At 31.0% G+C, this 20,097-nt stretch overlaps 1 protein-coding gene across 3 annotated transcripts in view; it reads right to left on the bottom strand.

Annotated features, from left to right (window-relative positions):
* Positions 1–3,203: 3,203 nt before the first annotated feature.
* Positions 3,204–20,097, bottom strand: part of LOC114334518 (myb-like protein H) — a 202,837-nt gene continuing 185,943 nt past the window's right edge. For 2 of the 3 annotated variants that reach the window (XM_028284590.2, XM_028284582.2), the window contains exon 2: positions 3,204–16,051. In XM_028284590.2, coding sequence (XP_028140391.1) covers positions 14,324–16,051 — 1,728 coding nt within the window. In that variant the 3' untranslated portion in view covers positions 3,204–14,323. The remainder of the gene's footprint in view (positions 16,052–20,097) is intronic. The other variant, XR_007699185.1, reaches the window with a different exon arrangement.

The following is a 20,097-nucleotide window of genomic DNA, read 5'->3' as shown; positions in this document are numbered from 1 at the left end:
TCGAAACGTTAATAAAATCATTTTTAGGTAAAATTGTGGCTTATTTCCCATTTGAATATACTTGATTATAAAAATGCCACAAGAAAATAGCTTCAGAACAACATTATACCTTTTCGAACGGTTTTTTTGCGAATATCTTAAAAACTATGCATCTAACTAAAAAACTATATTAAACATTTTTGTAGCCTCTAAAAAAACAAAGAGACAATTGCCTTCATAAATCTTCTAGTTATAATACAAAAAGAGATAATATGGTAGGTGGAAATAGTTTGTTTTTTGGTACATTCTCAAATTGGTGTATTCAACTTGAAATAACCGAGAAACGGTCAACTTTAGGTGTATAATGCTACTAATTAATACCTTTTGTAGTGCTTGAATAGACCTTTAAAATGAGCTATATTAGAGGTCTACTACATTAAAAGTAAGCGAGATATGCAAACAAAATTGATTTTAAGAACAAATGAGAAGTAATTTTAACCTCCATCCACCAAAATGTAAATGCATCGTTTTCCTTCTACAATACCTTTTATTATAGTGTTATTTCTATGTTCAAGAAGTTGGACGGGTTTAAAATGACTGGTTTTTGAAAAAAGAAAGATCAAATTATAGAGCGCATTTTAAATTTTCTTAAAAACCTTCATTTTTCTCCATGTAACTTGAAAATGATAAGAGATACAGTAATGAAAAATAAAATGAAAATTTACATCTGAAAAGCCCTACATTTTTGTGGGGTATCTTTTTTTCGTATATCTTATATTTTCGAGTTACATGGAGGAAAAGGAAGATTTTTAAGAAAATTTAAAAATGCGCTCTAGAATTTAATCTTATTTTTTTCAAAAACCGTTCATTTTAATCCAGTCCAACTTTTTGAACATAGAAATAACACTAGAATAAAAAGTATTGTAGAATGAAAACGATTTATTTAAGTTCTAAAGGATGAGGGGTTAAATATACTTCTCATTTATTCTTAAAATACATTAGTCATCAGCTTTTTGCAGAATATCTCGCTTATTTTGAATGTGATCGACATTTAGTATTGCTCATTTTAAAGGTCTTTTCAAGGCCTAAAAAAGTTATTAGTATCATTATACACCTAAAATCGACAGTTTTTCTGTTATTTCAAGTTAAATAAACCGATTTGAGCATGCAGCAAAAAAACAAACTCTTCTTACCTACCATACCCCTCTTTTTATTTTAACTAGAAGATTTATGAAGGAACAAATCTCTTTGTTTTTTTATAACCTACAGAAATATTTTATATAGTTTTTTTGTTAGATGCATAGTTTTTAAGGTACATATTCGCAAAAATCCGTCCGAAAAGGTGTAATTTTTCAATGAAAATGGCCAATTTTCAACCACGAATAACTAAAAAATATTGAGTTTTCAAAAAATAATTATAGAACAGTTTTTGCTTAAAATTAGGTTCTCTAGCCTCTTCCGTGGCTATTTTAACCAAAACATTTTTCACCCCCGAGAAGAGGCGGGACCCACCCCCAAGATAAAAGCGCACATAGGCATAGGGTAGACTTTGTTTCTTGAGCTATTCCCTACTTACTGTGAAAATATCAAGTAAATCGATGAAGTAGAATGGAATTCGGAGCCAAATACCCTCATTGACTGCCCTATGGTGAAAAATTGTTTTATTTTTAGATATGCGTTTCTGGCCTGGATTATTCTATATTTGACTTCTGGTTTTGACACTAACGGCCGGTTTCACAAAGTAAAGTTAACTTGTGGTTAAGAGATAACCAGAGGTTACCCCAAAATATGCGCTTTAGTTTCAGGTCAACGGCGAAGTATGGTTAACTCACAGAATTTTTAACGAGAGGTTGGAGTGGGTTACCCTTATGAGTAGGGAGCGGATTTTATGCTAAATGCATATTGCATGCATATTTCGCATATTTGAGCACTTTACTAAATTTTGCATATTTTTAAAGAAACATGCATATTTTGTGCATATTTAAAAACATTTTAGTAAAAAAAAATTTAATTTTTTAATTCGACACAAAATATTTCCCCGCACAGGCTGTCGTATCTATTAATTCGAGAACTACCTGAAGAGAGACGGTTCATTCACTGCCTTTTCATTTTTTCTTAGAAAATACCCGATCTTTACACAAAGTACTTATAGTGCTTATAGAACGCCGTTATAAATTGATTGTAGGATGTTAAAATAATGAAGGATGGTTTACCGGGAAATCCGAATTTTATTTACTTTTATTATATTTAGTACAATTTGTATCCCAATTTAGTAGGTACCTATAATTCTGGTGATTTTTTTAAATCCCCTATTGTTAAGAGAATTTACACATTTAACCATAGATTTACACATTTAACCACGATTTTCTAACGGAAATTGAAATATTCATGCTTTAGATCAGATCCCGTCTTTAAACGGCTTTAAAACTTTGGAGGACATATATGCGAAATTTTTAATGGAAATTTTGAAATTGATTTTGATGCAGAATTTTCGTCTTTAACAAGTTATTTTAATGCGCCCCAATTACTTCTGTTGATATTGAAAGGAGTTTTTCAAGTTATAAAAATATTTTATCTAATCAAAGAAAATGTTTCCTCGTGAAAAATTTGGAAAAACACATTGTAGTGAATTATAATCGAAGATATTATATAGTGATATTGTTGTTTTATTTTAAATAGCTAACTATTGGTATCCGTTTTTGTAAAAAATGTGAATAAATTGCATTATATAAAAAATAACGATTTTATTTGAAAGATAATAAATAAGATTGCCGCCCCCCCTGTATAAGAACCACCTAGAATAGAATAGAACAGATAATTTGTGGTTTCTCGAAATGCGCATTTTTTGAATTTTTGTGCATATCTTGCGCATATTTCGTAATTTTTTACTGCATATATATGCGCATATTTCATCAAAATTGATCGCATATAAATCCGCTCCCTACTTATGAGTATACCCAGAAGGGTAACAATAATTATGAAACTGAAACGCATATTTTGGAGTAATTTTGAGGTTATCTCTTAACCACAAGTTAACTTTACTTTGTGAAACCGGCCGTAAGGCCTCATGTATTTAGCATCTTAAATATTTAAACTTTTCAACTTTTTCAAGTAGATTGTCAATTACTGATATATTTATATTTGGAGTATTCTTTTTCATGATAACCATGATTTTTGTTTTCTTTGCAGGGCATAATATAATTTAAAGTGATAAAAAATACAGGTATTTTAGAAAAATATATTATCAAAATTAGGTACTTAAAGTATTAACATTTTTACAAAATCTTTAACAAAGGTTTATTCTAGTTATATAAATCTATAAGAAAACTAGATTGTAAGAGCCAACATAAACAATATGATTGAAAAAAAAAACAAAATTACTAATCTTTAATGGTATATTTTCTGGTAACAATATTTGATTAACTCAGTCATATTATTCAAAACTTACCTATAGTAACTATAGTTTGTACAATTGTTAGAATAATGAATGTTGTATTGAATAAAGATATATAAGTTAAAACTCTTTAAGTTAGGTACGTATTTTTATATTACATAATATATTATATTATACGCTATCATTTAATTATACCAATTCTTGTTTGGAGATATAGCTTAGTTACCCTACATTTACATAATTCTGTTATTTCATATACCAAGAATAAAAAAAAAATACAACAATAGTCTACAAGACTTTGGCTGTAAATTAACAGTGGTACCATAAATATAAAATACTAGGGAATAATTTTTAAAAAATCTGTTCAGTTTTATTGTTTAGCTATTTTATAGTAGGTCTGGATCCCGCGTATGAAAAAAAATGATTAATAGCAAGCTGAAAATTTGTTAATAGCTTAAGGGTGTCTAGTCGGACAAACTTTGATATATAGGAACACTGGAACAGGGGAAGTTTTAATTGTGGAACAGGTTAAAAATTTGGAACGTCAGGCCACGAAAACGTCACATGTATTTTGTCCGACAGAACTTCCAATTGATTTGTTACCCTTTCATTAAACTCCCATTCAAAAATCAGACTGGTATTTATCACTTGTCATAATTCTTGTCATTTGACATATTCTACGTGTTCCTCTCATTAAAATGCCCATTTGGTGATAAATACCATTCTGATTTTTCGCATGACAGTTTAATGAAAGGGTAACAAATCAATTGGAAGTTCTGTCCGACAAAATACATGGGACGTTTTTGTAGTCTGACGTTTCAAATTTTTAACTTGTCCCACAATTAAAACTTCCCCTGTTGCAGTGTTCCCATACATCAAAGTTTGTCCCACAAGACACCCTTAAGCTATTAACAAATTTTCAGCTTGCTATTAACCAACTTTTTTTCATACGATGGATCCAGACCTATAGGTATTCCGGTATGCTGGTTTCAATACTGTAATTAGTTTTTCTCTACCGCGTCAAGTTTTATCTTCCCTACAATATAACTACGGAACGGAGAATGCTCAACATGATCGCATATCCAATGAGGAGATAAGAATAACACCAAAGGTAACAGATGTGATCCAGAAGATGGCCACGTTAAAATGGAACTGGACAGGATACATAGGAAGAATGGATGACAACCGTTGGACGGAGCGAATTGTTGAATGACGACCAAGGGCAAGTAAAAGAAGTAGATCCAGACCTCAGACAAGATGGACTGGTAATATCAAGCGCATGGCTGGCCATGAATGAATGCAAAAACGACAAATAGAAGTGAATGGACAGTATGGACACACTTAATAGTGATGTTGAAAAAGTAACTATTCGTTACAAAGTAACTATTCGTTACGAATACCGAAAGTAACGATTACTATACAGAGAGGCAAATCGTTACCTACTTTGATTACTCTGATTACTTCTTTACTTCGTACCAATCGTATCAGAGCGAGTAACGACTATTGTATCTACTTTGATTACTTTGAATACTTTGATTACTCTGATTACTTTGTACCAATCGTATCAGAGCGAGTAACGACTATTGTATCTACTTTGATTACTTTGATTATTCTGATTACTTGGTTACTTCGTACCAATCGTATCAGGACGAGTAACGACTATCTACATTGATTACTCTGATTTCTTCGTTACTTCGTACCAATCGTATCAGAGCGAGTAACAACTATTGTATCTACAACCAGTACACTTGATGACTTTCTAAACTGACCGGAAAAATGTGGAAATGATAATGTTTCTACAGTATGATCAACAACTTTAATTTTGTATGTATTGCATTGATTTTATTAGAATTAGACCAGGGCATTTAGGGGGGGGGGCATACAAAATACCTACCTACTGAGAAATATGATTTTCGATAAGATTACCGGTACTCAAATACAAAAGTAACAAAAGTAATCATAGTAATCAAAGTGACGAATACTGTAAATAATTATTTTTTATATCGGAATACCTATACACAATACCTACCTACTGAGAAATACGATTTTCGATATGATTACCGGTACTCAAATACAAAAGTAACAAAAGTAATCATAGTAATCAAAGTAACGAATACTGTAAATGATTACTTGTTATATCGGAATACCTATACAAAATACCTACCTACTGATAAATACGATTTTCGATAATATCATGATTACCTCATATTATGATTACCGGTACTCAAATACAAAAGTAATCATGGTAATCAAAGTAACGAATACTGTAAATGATTACTTTATACAAAAGTAACGATTTGTAACGAATACTCGAAAGTAACTATAATCAACATCACTAACACTTAAGGGAGGCTTATATCCGACGATGGATGGAATATCTGTTGATGATGAGAATCTAGCATGAATCATACGAAACACTATTGTTCTATTGGCTGTCACTAACCTTCTCTGATAAATGGGATTTGATCAGCAAGAGTTGAATGGTTTATTATGGTTTTGGGCAATACAAAAAGCTTCAAATATCTCAGCACCAAGAAAGCGTGAGGGAAACTTGCTTGGAAAGAGATCTAAATTATGTAAAAAGTGCTTTTCTACAATAATTTCGAAGTGTTCATTGATTTGTGTATTATGTACGTGGTTTAATGAAAGAGTTGAGAATTTCAGCTTATAATGCAAAATAATTGCGACTGTTTGTCGATGGATCAAAGTGGAGCTTGAAGTATATTCTTCACAATATTAAACTCCTTAAAAAGCTGCAAACACTAGAAAGCTTTCAAAACTATATTGAAATAAAGACATAATTAATGAGGATCTATCAACTAGTGAATAGTGGTAAATGTCCAAGAACAATATTAAAAACGCAGTAAATAATATTCCAGGACTTGAAACACCAATACCACGCAATGACTACTTTTGAAAGTGGAATATTGGAATACTTGAAACATTAAAAAGGGAAAACCAAACCAGAACATTCTAAAAATTACCGTATAATACAAGAAAATAGTTTAAACCAGGGCCGAGAATATGTAAAACTAAGGAGAAAGATATACTCAATATAAAAGAGGATGTATTAGATGGATGGGTGGAACAGTATAAAAAGCTGGTTTCAGTGCCTATAATTAATCAGCATATGATAGTGTGCCACGAACTAAATTAAATGAAGCTATGGACAAATTATATTGTTGATTTTGCTCCTTTGTAATAGTGCATTGTAATACTATAAATATGAAAAAAATTTGAATAAATGAAATAAAAATATATACTTAGGCAACAACGTTAATGTTTAACTAAGCTTTATTTCCATCTTGCTAAACTTAAATTGACATGAATCTTTTTTTAAGATGATATTTATAACAGTAAAATATAGACATAAAATTCATAGCTTAATAATAATGATTTATGCTACTTGCTTGTTATGGTAAAAGACTCAAAAACAGTAAAAATTACCCTATTTTATAATGAAACATTTAAAAATAGTATCAAAAATAATACAATACAGGAATCAAAATCGATAGATAATAATATTTATTGAACGTAATCTTAAGAACCTACTATACATAAAAAAGACTTAAAAATTATCTCTTTATGTTAATGTTGTCAAATGTTTAGTTCTGTTAGTACTATTACTTTTATACTTTACTGATTGACTGTTAAATTTAATGAAACTTAAATTGATCGTAAAATATTGAGTCAATGCACAGTCAAATTTTTCAGCCAGTCAAGTCAAAAATGGGTCCCATCATAATTAAGTAAAAATAAAAGAATTTTGTAAATAAAGAAGGAAACGAATTTGTAGCTGGCTGCATGTCATTAATCACAAAAAATGATTTAGTAAAATATTTTAAAACAGGTATATATTTATTAAAAGTCCCTTAAAGCGCTTCATCACAATCCCACCACGTTTTCGATTTGAAAGATCTAAATTTCAACACTGATGATGATCTTTTTAGATCGGAAACGTTCCGTGATTGTGTTGTAGCCCTTTAAGGGACTTTTAATAAATATATAATTTTTTTAAATATTTAAATTTTATAAAGGATTTTATAAAGGACTAAATAAATTTTGTGAATAATCAAAAAGAAGTTTATGAGACGTTAATGATTGAAACATAAAGTACCTTTTTATATTTCACAATATCGAAAATTGTTAATAAGAAAAGGTGTTTGAAATTAAAAACTACACTGCGGTGCAAGAAAATCGATCCACTAAAAATTTGGTCATTTTTGATGTTTTGAATTTTCTAAACCTGTTGTCAGATTTAAGTGATTTTTTACCATGTTATAGCCTTATTTATTGACAATATCCCTGTAATAATATTGTTGCTAAATAGTCAAACTATCATTCTATACCGGGTGTACGAATCAAACTGTGTTTTTTCTCAAAGTTCGCATCACCCTGTGGATTATTCTGGCATTTATAAAATACTGAAATCAAAACCCAACTATAGCCTCAGGTTTTCTTAACATTTTATCTTTCGATTCATTTGCTTATGTTGGATAATAAAAAAGTTAGGTACTTTAACAACTGGCCATATTCGTCATCAGTACAGGATGTTTCTAAAATATTTGCGCAAAACTTTAACGGGTTATTTTAATTGAGAAAATAATGACAATTTGCGTCATTTTTTGACATACAATTAAGAATTTAATATTCACCAGTGGCGCGCAAACGGGTATTATGACCGATAGTATTACCCGTACGCACGCCAATGGTGAATATAAAATTCTTAATTGTATGTCAAAATATGTGCAATAACTACGTTTTAAAACCCACCGAATTTCATCTGCATATCTCAACTGGTTTTAAAGCGATAAATAAATCGTCAGTTTGTAAAAAAAAATTGAACATCCCGTATCTCGGAAACGAAGCGTTTGCGGACATATGATTATAAAGAAAATTGTCATTATTTTATCATGTAAAATTACCCCTTAAAGTTTGTCGCACTTATTTAGAAACACCCTCTACTGATGACGAACATGGCAAGTTGTTAAAGCACCTAACTTTTTTATTATTCAACATAAGCGGATGAATCGAAAGACAAAATGTTAAGAAAACCTGAGGCTATAGTTGGGTTTTAATTTCAGTATTTTATAAATGCTAGAATAGCCCACAGCGTGATGGGAGCTTTGAGAAAAAAAAACACAGTTTGATTCGTACACCCGGTATACAATGACAGTTTAACTGTCTAGCAACAATATTATTACATCGATATTGTCAATGGATAAGGCTATAACGTGGTAAAAAATCACTTAAATCGGACAACGGGTTTAGGAAGTTCAAAACATCAAAAATGACCAAATTTTTAGTGGATCGATTTTTTTGCACAGCAGTGTATGTTATTATATGCGAGTACATCCTTCTGGTTGAAAAAAAAAAGAAATTTTTCTCAAGTTACTGACACCGAACATAATTTTTATTTATTACAAATATAACTCTTCCGCCCTGAGAGAGAAAAAGGTTTTCTCTCTTCTGCCTATTCAATGTTCATTAGATTTCTCATGTATTTTGTTTTATGAAAATTTATCATCTCTTATGTTATGATAAATAATTATGAGTTATTCTATTTGTAATAAATAAAAATGATATTGAATTTTGGTAATTTGAGAAAAATTTACGATTTATTTTATTAGAGGGATGTAATTACAAATTAAAACATAGTTTTTAATTCCAAACAAATTTTCATAACAACAATTTTCGATATTGTGAAATATAAAGGTACAATACTTTTCAGCGAACCCTTTGAATGTCTTGAAAATGTTTTAAATTTTCATTATTATGAATAATTCCAAACGATTAATAAAATTATCATAAATATGGCCCATAGGCATCGCATAACTCCCTACACGACACGTGGGTTGCTGAGGTGAAGGATATGTCCTTATGTTCCGTAATCCGATCCATCGTCCGTAATGTACGGACGTATCCTTCAGTTCAGCAATCCACGTATTGTGTGGGGAGTTATGCGATGCCTGTGGGCCATATTTATGACAATTTTATCCATCGTTTGAAATTATTCATAATAATGTAAATTTAACATATTTTAAAAACATTTAAAGGGTTTATACCCAAGCATTTTTGGTGGTTTAGCATGTGATTAACCTGTATTAGCAGTGATGATTATATTTCTATCCAAAACTGTGATTTGATTGACCCCTTTAAGTGATTTTAATAAATTATATACCTTTTAAAAAGGATTTTCAATAAAATTATTTATTTGATATTTTATTTATAATAGTAGATTTAGGGCCGGTTGTTCAAACGCTTATCAACAATGATCACTATCAAATATTTAATTACTGTCACCAAAAATGTCAATGTCAACTTTTATTGGGTTGCTGAAAACATAATTGATTATAATTATGAGATTAGTTAATCAATTAACATAACAATTATTAACATAATTGATTAAGTAATTTCATAATTGTAATCAATTATGTTTTCAGCAACCTAAACAAAGTTGACATTGACAGTTGGTGACAGTAATTAAATATTTGATAATGATCATTGTTGATTAGCGTTCGAACAACCGGCCCTTAAATTCTTGTAACTATAAATCATGTCTCATAAATTTTATTTTGATTAGTCACAAAAGTTTCTTATTTTTACTCGATTATGATGGTATGGTACCCATCTTGAGTTTTTGGATACTAACCATCTGTACATAAATAAAAAGAAGTGATGACTTTTTGCTTACTGAGCACATGTTAAAGACAGTATTTTAGACTAAGATCCGCTATAGGTGAAATTTGCTAATCATTTTAGGCACGATAAGACCTTATAACTTAAATAATAGTAGAACCTAAAAGAAAACTTATGAACACTGTGCCGTAACTTTTTAGTGGCACATGCGTCGACAGTGGCGCATCAAACTTTCCACGTATGGAAGGGTAAAATAAATTAAAAGGTACTCTCCCTCACTCCCAGAATTCATTTTTTTTACTTTTTTTTAAGTTCTATGTGATTAAACAAAATTAGACTCAGCGTAATTTTAACACGCCATCCCCCCTCCCCCATCAAAAACTTAATTTTTCGTTTTTATTATTTTTAGGTGAGATGCAATCAATTTTAAAATTTCAAAAATTCATAGGCGTAGTTGAGGCTTTTACAAAACACGTCTATTCAAAAAAACTGTTTAATTTTTTTTTGTAAAAAAGCATATAACTTTTTTGAGATGGCTGGAGGTCTAATTTTTTTTCTATTGTGTGTATTTTATCAAACACTATGTTTTTAAATTCTTTCAGAATTTTCCGTAAGGTTCGCCACCTTCAAGAATCCAAAAAACTGCCTTTTGGGGATTTTTGGTGATTTTCCCTAGTTTATGGACTTCAAAATAGATTAAATCAATGTTTTTTGTATAGGCTATATGTCAATTGAAGTAACTCAGGAGCGTCATTTGAAATTTTGATAGGGGGGGGGCAAGCATTATATATACAATACATTTATATGCAAACATAATACAAAATTGATCTATTTTTTGTAAATTTCAGTCATTTTCAGGGTCAGGGGGGGGGGCAAATGCTCCCCTGACCCTATCAAATGACGCCCCTGAAGTAACTGAGTCCTTTGTCAGTGGCGTAGCTAGCCTCACAGGGGCCCACTATCAAAGTTTGTCGCGGGGCCCTTTTCCACGACTGATATGGGAGAGGGCTAAAAAATGTTCAACAAAAGCAGCAAAAACGGGTGTATAGAATAGAATATAAACATACTTTATTGTCACTGAAAATTTTACAATTTTATGGACAAAGCGTAGATACAAAGAGTAGGAAAAAACAACAACAAATACAGTTTGATGAAATTACAAAAATCGTCAATATTATTACAAAATAAAAGATAATGAAATAAAACAAAGCAATACAGGGTGTTTCATTAGTAATTAGAAATATTTTAACTGTAGATTCCTGAGCCCAAAATATTACTGTTTAACCCAAATCACCTACTCCGAAAAGGCTTCCTATGGGAGCTGGAGCTCTTTGAAGATGGTGCGTTTTATATTAGTTTTTTTGAAATACCTCTAGAACACATCTATTTAGAAAAACTAAAACTGGTACGGCTATTTATCTTCCAGAGATAAATATATTTCATAAATTGTGAATTTCTAGTACCGGTCATATGCGTCCTCTTTGGGTAGGGCAACGGTTATTTTATCGCATAACTTTTAGTCTTTAACTTTTAAGCATTTTTGACACTGGATTATTAAATTGAGTGGTATTCTAGTACTAAAAGTTACTCTTACTTTAAGTCGGTAGGATACACTGTTTTCTAGAAAAATCAATTTGAAATTTTTTCGTTTTTTGAATTTGATCGAAATTTAAATAAAATTAAAAAAAACGGTATATTTTACCGACCTAAAGCAAGAGTAATTTTTAGTACCTCATAATTTAATAATCTAGTGTCAAAAATGTTTCAAAATTAAAGGCACAAAAAATAATGCTATAAAATACCCGTTGACCTACTCAAAATAGACGCATATGACCGGTACTGGAAATTCGCAATTGATGAAATCGATTTATCTCTGGAATAAACGTACCAATTTTCGTTTTTTGTTTTTATAGTTTTTTTTTGTAAATTTTTCTCACATTAAAAAAACACAAAATTTTCAAATCGCCATTTCCAGAAAACGGTGTATCCTACCGACTTAAAGCAAGAGTACCTTTTATTACTAGAATGCCTCACAATTTAATAATCCAGTGTCAAACAGGCTTAAAAGTTAAAGATGAAAAAGGAAGATAAATAAGCGTACCAGTTTTGGGTTCTCTAAATAGAAGCGTTCTGGAGGTATTTAAAAAAACTAATTACAAGACGCCTTTTTCAAAGAGCTCTCTCTAGCTTCTATAAGAAGCATTTTCAAACTAGGTGATTTGGGTTAAATCTTAATACATATTTTGAGGCCAGGAATCTACAGTTAAATTATTTCCAATTATTAATGAAACCCCCGTATATTGCAAAATTTAAATAAATTGCAAATTGCATAATACAACCTTAGGAACTAATAAGTACAGAGTATAACACTCAAATATAGATAATAATAATAAATCTAATAAACTCTAATAATCCAAAGGCGAAAAACAGATTCGAATTGAGACACTGTTTTAAAACCTGTTTTTTTCAAGCCAATGGTGAATAGACATTCAAAAGGAACGTAAACAAAGAAGCTCTGTTCTTTAACAGCGAGCGACCGGTAAATAGATATACAGTAGGAAAAATGAAAGAATACTCATGAACGAACATATAAAACACGCTGTATTTTCCTGTCGCCGTGTCATACAAAAAATTGGCCAGCGCAAGTACATGTAATAATTATTATTACATGTAATTGCGCTGGGCAATTTTCTTTGTGACACGGTGACAGGAAAATACAGCGTGTTTTATATGCTCGTTCATGGGTATTCTTTCATTTTTCCGACTGTACCTAAATACAATTTATAGATAGAGAACAGATTACACGAAAATATACGCAAACAATACACAGTGTTTCAATATTTCAAATTATCAAAGGTAAAGCGATTACAAATATTGCAATTTTGCATTATACATTATACAATGTCTCACACAGTCAACGGTGAATGGACAATAAGAAGTAGCTTAAAAACAAAAAACCGTTGTTGATATAGAACGGCTAGAGGTAGAAAATAGACAGGTACCTGTACCTGTACAGTACAGTACGTAAATATAGTTTATAATAAAGAATTCATTACATGAAAATGTCGATATATCCCAACAATATGTACACTGTTTCAATGCGTTTTAATAGTGAAATAATTGCAGAATATTTTGTTCAATTTTTTGAATGGAATTTTGTTTCGACATTCCGCGTTGGGGCCCCTGAATGTTGGGGGCCCCGTATAATTGATACGGCTGATACGGCGATAGCTATGCCTCTGTCCTTTGGAATATTTAAAAATGGGAGAAACCCCCAAAAACCCCACAAAAAACAGTTTTTTTGATTTTTTAAAGTGGCTAACCGTACGAAAAATCTGAAAAAAAAATTAAAAGCATAGTGTTTGACAAAATAAATAAAATAGAACAAAAATTAGACCTCCAGCCAATTCCAAAAAAATTGTACGCTTTTTTTTCCAAAAAAAAATTTAATTTTTTGAGGATATGTATATTTAACCTACGGATCTATAAAAATAGACTTATTTTGTAAAAGCCTCAATTATGCCTATGAATTTTTTGAAATTTTAAAATTGGTTTCCTATTCCACATAAAAAAAATAAAAACGAAAAATTAAGTTTTTGATGGTGGGGACAGGGGGAAGGGGGTGGTGAGTTGAAATACGCTATGTCTTATTATTTAATCACATAGAACTTAAAAAAGTGAAAAAAAATTGAATTCTGGGAGTAAGAGAGAGTACTTTTTAATTTATTTATCCCGTCCATAAGTGGACAGTTTGATGCGCCACTGTCGACGCATGTGCCACTACAAAGTGACGCCACAGTGTTCATACGTTTTCTTTTAGGTTCTACTATTTAAGTTATGGGGTCTTATCGTGACTAAAATGATTAGCAAATTTCACCTATACCGGCTCCTAGTCTCTTTGAGCAATCAAATTTAATAAAGAGATTTCTCAGTAAGAAAGGTCAGAGTTTTCTTTTTGCACACTTTTTTTTATTTATTTTAGTAACTACTATAGTTTTCTTCAAATTAAAGTATGTATGTAAATAAGAAAGAAAAATAAAGTAACTATTAGTTACTAGATTATAGATATAGATATAACAGAATAATAAATATTCACAACAAAAACATAATTATAACAAAATAGCTCAAAACAGGAAAATTTCCTTGATTTCCTGTACTTCTCAACAGATACTAAAAACAGAAAATCAGAAAACTTTGTTTTGAATTGGAAGTGTTACTTAACGATGGCAATCTTATAAAATTTCACTTAAAATTATGACTATATTGGTTCACTACATAATAAATAAATAATCTGTTCTTTCTCCAAGAATCTTAAAAGTTCCTCCCAAAAGATCCTTGCAGCTCTGGCCTGAGTGAGATTCCAGGAGTTCTACCACCAACATGGTTTAGAGATAAAACTTTGCTGATAATGCTAAGGTCCTCCGGTGATTTTCCTCTAAGAGCTCCAGATGTATATAACAGATTTGATAATTGATAGTTATTGTTAGCTTGATTGGAGTTAAATGGATTTTCTAAGTTAGATCTGAAAAATCGATTACTTTGTTGGTGTGTTGGAATATGAGGTGGCTGAAGAAACTGAGGTGCAGTCAATGTAGATTCAGTGTTTGATCTAAAGAATCTGTTACTTTGACCATTGTTAAATGTTTGCTGAATTGCTGGTTGAATTGAGAAAGAATTTGTGTTGGTACTAAAATCGTTTCCTCCAAAGTTACCAAAGCCGCTGTTCTGTCTAAAAAATCTGTTGCTGTTTTGATTCTGTTGATTTACATTGTTGGGTGCCTGTTGATTAAAATTATTTTGTTGAGGAAAATGCGGTTGGTTAATATTATTTGAGGAAAATGGGGCTCTAAAATCTACTGGGCCTTTGACTGGAAGAAATTGAGCATTAAGTGGCAATTTACCACCATCTGGTAATGAATTAAATGACAAACTTGGCTGTATAGTTACTGCTTGAGCTTTAAACTGCTGTACATTAGATTGAACGGGCAATTGTTGAACTAAATTTAAGTTTGATTTAAAAACATGACTAGCTGAAGACGGTGGTTGTTGAACCAAATTCAAGGGTGAAGGGGTGGAGAATGGGGAGTTATTATTTGGTGCAAACGATTGAGCATTATTACGAAGACGAAAATCTTCTTGCTGCCTCAATAAATACTCCTGTTGTTGTTTTAAATTTAAATTTAATCGTACTATTTCGTCCTCCAGTGCCTTTTGCTTTTGCTGAATTTGCAGTTTTTCGCGAGTCTTTCGCAATTCTTCTAGTCGAATCTGCTCAGCAGCAATTTTTTCTTCTTCGAATTTTTTAGCTAATTTAATTTGTTCGTTTTCAATTCTTATTTCTTCTGCAGTTTTACCTATCCTGAAAATCGGTTCAACTCTTTTAGGTAAACCCAATTCATCTTGATGTACAGTAAATGCTGCTACTAAAGGCGCCGAAAAGAACTGTACGTCTTCAGCTTTAGCTTCACTTTCTTCTGTGGATACTTTGGGAGGTATGGTAGTAGTTTGAGGCTTGAAAAGTTTTGTGGTTGATTTTTCGGAGTTGAATATAGAGTTTTGACTAATTGATTCACTTTTTTCGGATTGAGCATCTTTACCAAAAGATTGATCCGCGAAATTGTTAGAAGCACTCGTTAAAATACTTTCATCTTCAGCTTTTTCAAGGTTTGCAACTGGTTTTTGCTGAATTGCTTCACTCTTTTGGAGAATGACGTTGTATGTCTCTGAAGTAGTTGGATCAATGTTGATTGTTGAACTAGGTGGAATTGGAGAAGCTGTTACAGATTCCGAGTTAGCATATACCGAGACGGACGCAGCTGATGCTTTTTCAATTATCTTTTCTTCAGAATTGCTAACTATACTATATTGAGCTTTTTCTTTTTCTTTTTCTTCATTTTCAAGTTCGGTTAAAGCCTTTAAAAGTGCTCTTCGTAAGTTGGAGTCTAAATTTATTTTTGGAAGTGGAGACACATAATTGTATTCCTCATCTTCTTCTGAATATGCAGAATGAATGGTGAGGAATATGGCGACTAGGAATATCTGAAAAGAAAAAATATATATAAATACTTTATTATAGTCAGGGCAAGATTAACTAAAATGTATTATTGTTGACACTTTACAAATCAGAATTTTTTCATAGTAATTTATCAAGTACATTTTATGCTGAACTGAAAAAATCATCGTTTATCGTTACTCATAATATTTTAATATTAGTAAATGTCGGCTTTTCAAAAGCTTTGTTCATATGTCGGTTTGTAGATAAAAATGGTGGATAATAATGGTGTTGATTCAAAGGAAATATTAATGTAGGAGTTTTAAAGTAACCAACCCACAAATCAACTAAATTTTAGGAAATACATTAAAAACATATTTTTTTATTATACATAGTTTTTATTAACAAAGTTATATTTACATATTTATTTCAAGCCCACATAATTAGAACTAAAGGTGTCATTAGTACAAACTGCTAAAATGTTTTTATTATTGTCATAACTTTAGCACCTATTTCACCAATCACATAAATATTTTTAGAGATGGTTCCTTTCACAAAAAGCAGCCAATTAGTATAGTAATTTATGATACGGCCCTGAATGTTTTTAAAGAAAGTCTTACTGGTAAGGAAGACTGGTTACGACAGCTGGAATGAAGAGAAAATAGTGTGTGTACTTTGTACGTATATATTAAGAATCTAAAAGACGTCAGATTTTCTACACAAAACTTTAATTTTCTTTTCATCATATTTTAATACTAATTATCTTATTTCCAACGAAGACAAAAATCCAAAGACACAAAAAATATAATAAATATATTTACTAAAAACATTAATATATTTTTTTCTCACTTTATTTGTATGGATACATACGTAACTTGAAAGATTTAACAACTAACTTCATACTGTTGGTATGCACGTACTTCATACTATTAGACCAGGGCCGCATCTGTAAAAATATTAGTAAATTTGGACGTTGAGAGGTGACTCAAATTTTTTTTGCAGAAATTGCTTGAAAATAACTCAAATAATATTTAATTTATCCTCCCACTCAAAAAGGCCCGGAACATTGTTTAAATAACCAAAATGTCAAAAAATGAAGGAAAAATTCGATTTTTTTCTTGGTTTTTTGATTATTGCTTTAAAATTATTCATTTCTGAGAAAAGTTTTACCGACGTAAAAGTTCTGCAATGAGATTTCCTACAATATAGGATTGGTTAAAATTTTTAAAAATTGTCACCCTTGTTGCAAAATAGCAATAACTTCGAAAAAAAAAACATAAAAAAACAAGTATTCCCCTTTTACATTTTTCAACCATTTATAATACACTTAGGACTTTTATATTTTATCCAGAAAAACTTTATGATATAATAAAAAAATACTGCGATTTCCATTAAGATCGGGTCAACAGATTTTGAAAAATAAATTTTGCAATCCAGCTTTCGCAAAAAAAATTCATTTTTTCAAAATGTTACAGGACTGAAGACAAAGCAGTCAGCAAGTTGATTTTTTTTCATATAGAACAATACTGTACCTTTGATTGTCAATTTTCAAAATCAAAATCGGTTAACCACCACGGCGTTAGGAATTTTTTAAATAAACATTAATTTTTGGTGCTACGCGCAGGACAACGGATAGTTTGCTCTGATTGGGCATTCCAATGACCTTTGATAATGATTGATACATTTTAATTTTTGGTACATTTCCATATAAATAAATAAATTTGTTTATTGCAAAATTAAAACACGTACACTGTCCTATGAAGTAACACTTTTTTAGAAATTTCTTACCTTTTTTCTTTGTTCATATATTTTAACTTAGAGAATAAAAGTTTATTATTTTTAAACATATGCAATTATTTAAACAATATTTCACAAACAATAATCAAATTAGTTTGATTTTTGTAGAATTTAAATATTAAAATACAACAAAATATAGAGTAAGAAAATAATATAATAGATAAAGATTGGAAGAAATTTTGGTGGAAATCAACTTGTGTGAATCGAACACCGCTGTCCTGCGCGTAGCACCGAAAATTAATGTTTATTTAAAAAAATCCTAACGCCGTGGTAGTTAATCGATTTTAATTCTGCAAATTGCAAATGAAAGGTACGGTACTCTTCTATATGCAAAAAAATTCAACTTGCTATCTGCTTTATTTTCAGTGCTGCAATATTTTGAAAAAATGAATTTTTTAGCTAAACCTGGATTGCAAAATTTATTTTGCAAAATCTGTTGAACTGATCTTAACGAACTTTACAATATTGTTTTATTTTATCATATAATTTTTCTGTGTAAAATGTTAAGATCCTAAGTGTAGCATAAATGGTCGAAAAACGTAAAATTCAAATACTTGTTTTTTGCGAATTTAATTTACGCAAAAATTTACTTACGAAAAAAAAGTTACTTACGAAATTTAATTACGCAACTTTTATGTCAATACAACTTTTCTCGGAAATGAATACTTTTAAAGTTATAATCAAAAAACGAAGAAAAAATTCGAATTTTTCCTTCATTTTTTGATATTTTTATTATTTAAACAATGTTCCGGGCCTTTTTGAGTGAGAGTATAACTTAATTATTATTATTTGAGTTATTTTCAAGCAATTTCTGCCAAAAAATGTGAGTCACCTCTCAACGTCCATCTCAAAACAGATGCGCCCTGGACTATATCGCTTTTATAAAAATTCACTCCCAACATTTTTCCAATCTTACATTTTTAAGGGCACTAAAAAATTTAAAGAGTAACCTCAACTTTTTGCATGTATTTTCCAGATATTGCTATTTAGCAAACAATAAATATTATTTTTCAATCCTATAATTTTTTTTGTTGGATCAATATCTCTCGAATAATCACCGAATAATATCTCGAATATCAATCTCGAATAATCAATATTCTTCGAATAATAAAGGTATGGACGCAAAAAGCAAAAAATTGTCGATTTTTTTCAAATTTCGTTAAGACCATTTAACCCAATCCACCTACTCCTAAGGGAACTTACATCTTTAAAGATGGCGCCTTGTAATTAGTTTTTTTTTTAATATCTCCAGAGCGCTTCCATTTAGAAAAACAATAACTGGTACACCTATTTATCTTCCAGAAATAAATCGATTCCATCAATTGCAAATTTCTAGTACCGTATTTCTACCATATTTCTAGTAGATTCTTCTTCTTCTTAAGGTGCCTATCCGTTCCGGATGTTGGCGATCAGCATGGCTATCCTAACTTTGCTTGCTGCTATTCTGAATAGTCCGGTTGCCGATGTATTAAACCACTTTCTCAGGTTTTGAAGCCAAGATATTCTTCTTCTCCCTGGTCCTCTCTTTCCAAATACCTTGCCTTGAAGAATGAGTTGCAACAAGCCATATCTCTGTTCATTCCTCATAACATGGCCAAGATATTCTAGTTTGCGCTCTTTGGTTGTGTTAAAAATCTCGCATTCCTTGCCTATTCTACGTAGAACCTCAACATTAGTGACACGATCCACCCACGAAATTCTCAAAATGCGCCCGTAACACCACATCTCGAATGCCTCGAGTTTTCTCAAAGAAGACTCGGAAAGTGTCCAGGCCTCTACTCCGTATAATAACGTAGAAAATACATAGCATCTGATGATAGAGATTTTGGTACCATGAGGTAAATCGTCTTCTGGGCTTCTGAAAAGAAACTTTATCATTATGAACGCTGATCTCGCTTTTCCTAAGCGTTGTTTTATTTCACTTGAGTGGTCCTACTGGCTGTTTATGTTGGTACCAAGGTATGTGTAGCTGTCGACCCTGTCAATTAGTTGTTGGTTAACCAAAAGCTGTGTATTTAATATTTTGCGCTTACTGACTACCATGTACTTTGTTTTTTTTTTCGTATTGAGATCAAGTCCGCATTCTCGACTTATATCTGATATGCGCGACATTATTCTTTGCAAACCATCTAGACTGTCTGTAAAAACTACAGCGTCGTCGGCATATCTAATGTTGTTCAGACGCACTCCATTGACTAATACGCTTCCTGTAGTTCTCCCAGCGCTTGCTCGAAGATACATTCAGAGTATATATTAAACAGCACCGGGGACAGGATGCATCCTTGCCTCACTCCTC

The sequence above is a fragment of the Diabrotica virgifera genome, chromosome 7 (genome assembly GCF_917563875.1).
Source record: "Diabrotica virgifera virgifera chromosome 7, PGI_DIABVI_V3a".
Classification (NCBI taxonomy): Eukaryota; Metazoa; Arthropoda; class Insecta; order Coleoptera; family Chrysomelidae; genus Diabrotica; species Diabrotica virgifera.
Note: the sequence above shows the minus strand (reverse complement) of the source record. Positions and strands in the feature narration are given on the sequence as shown.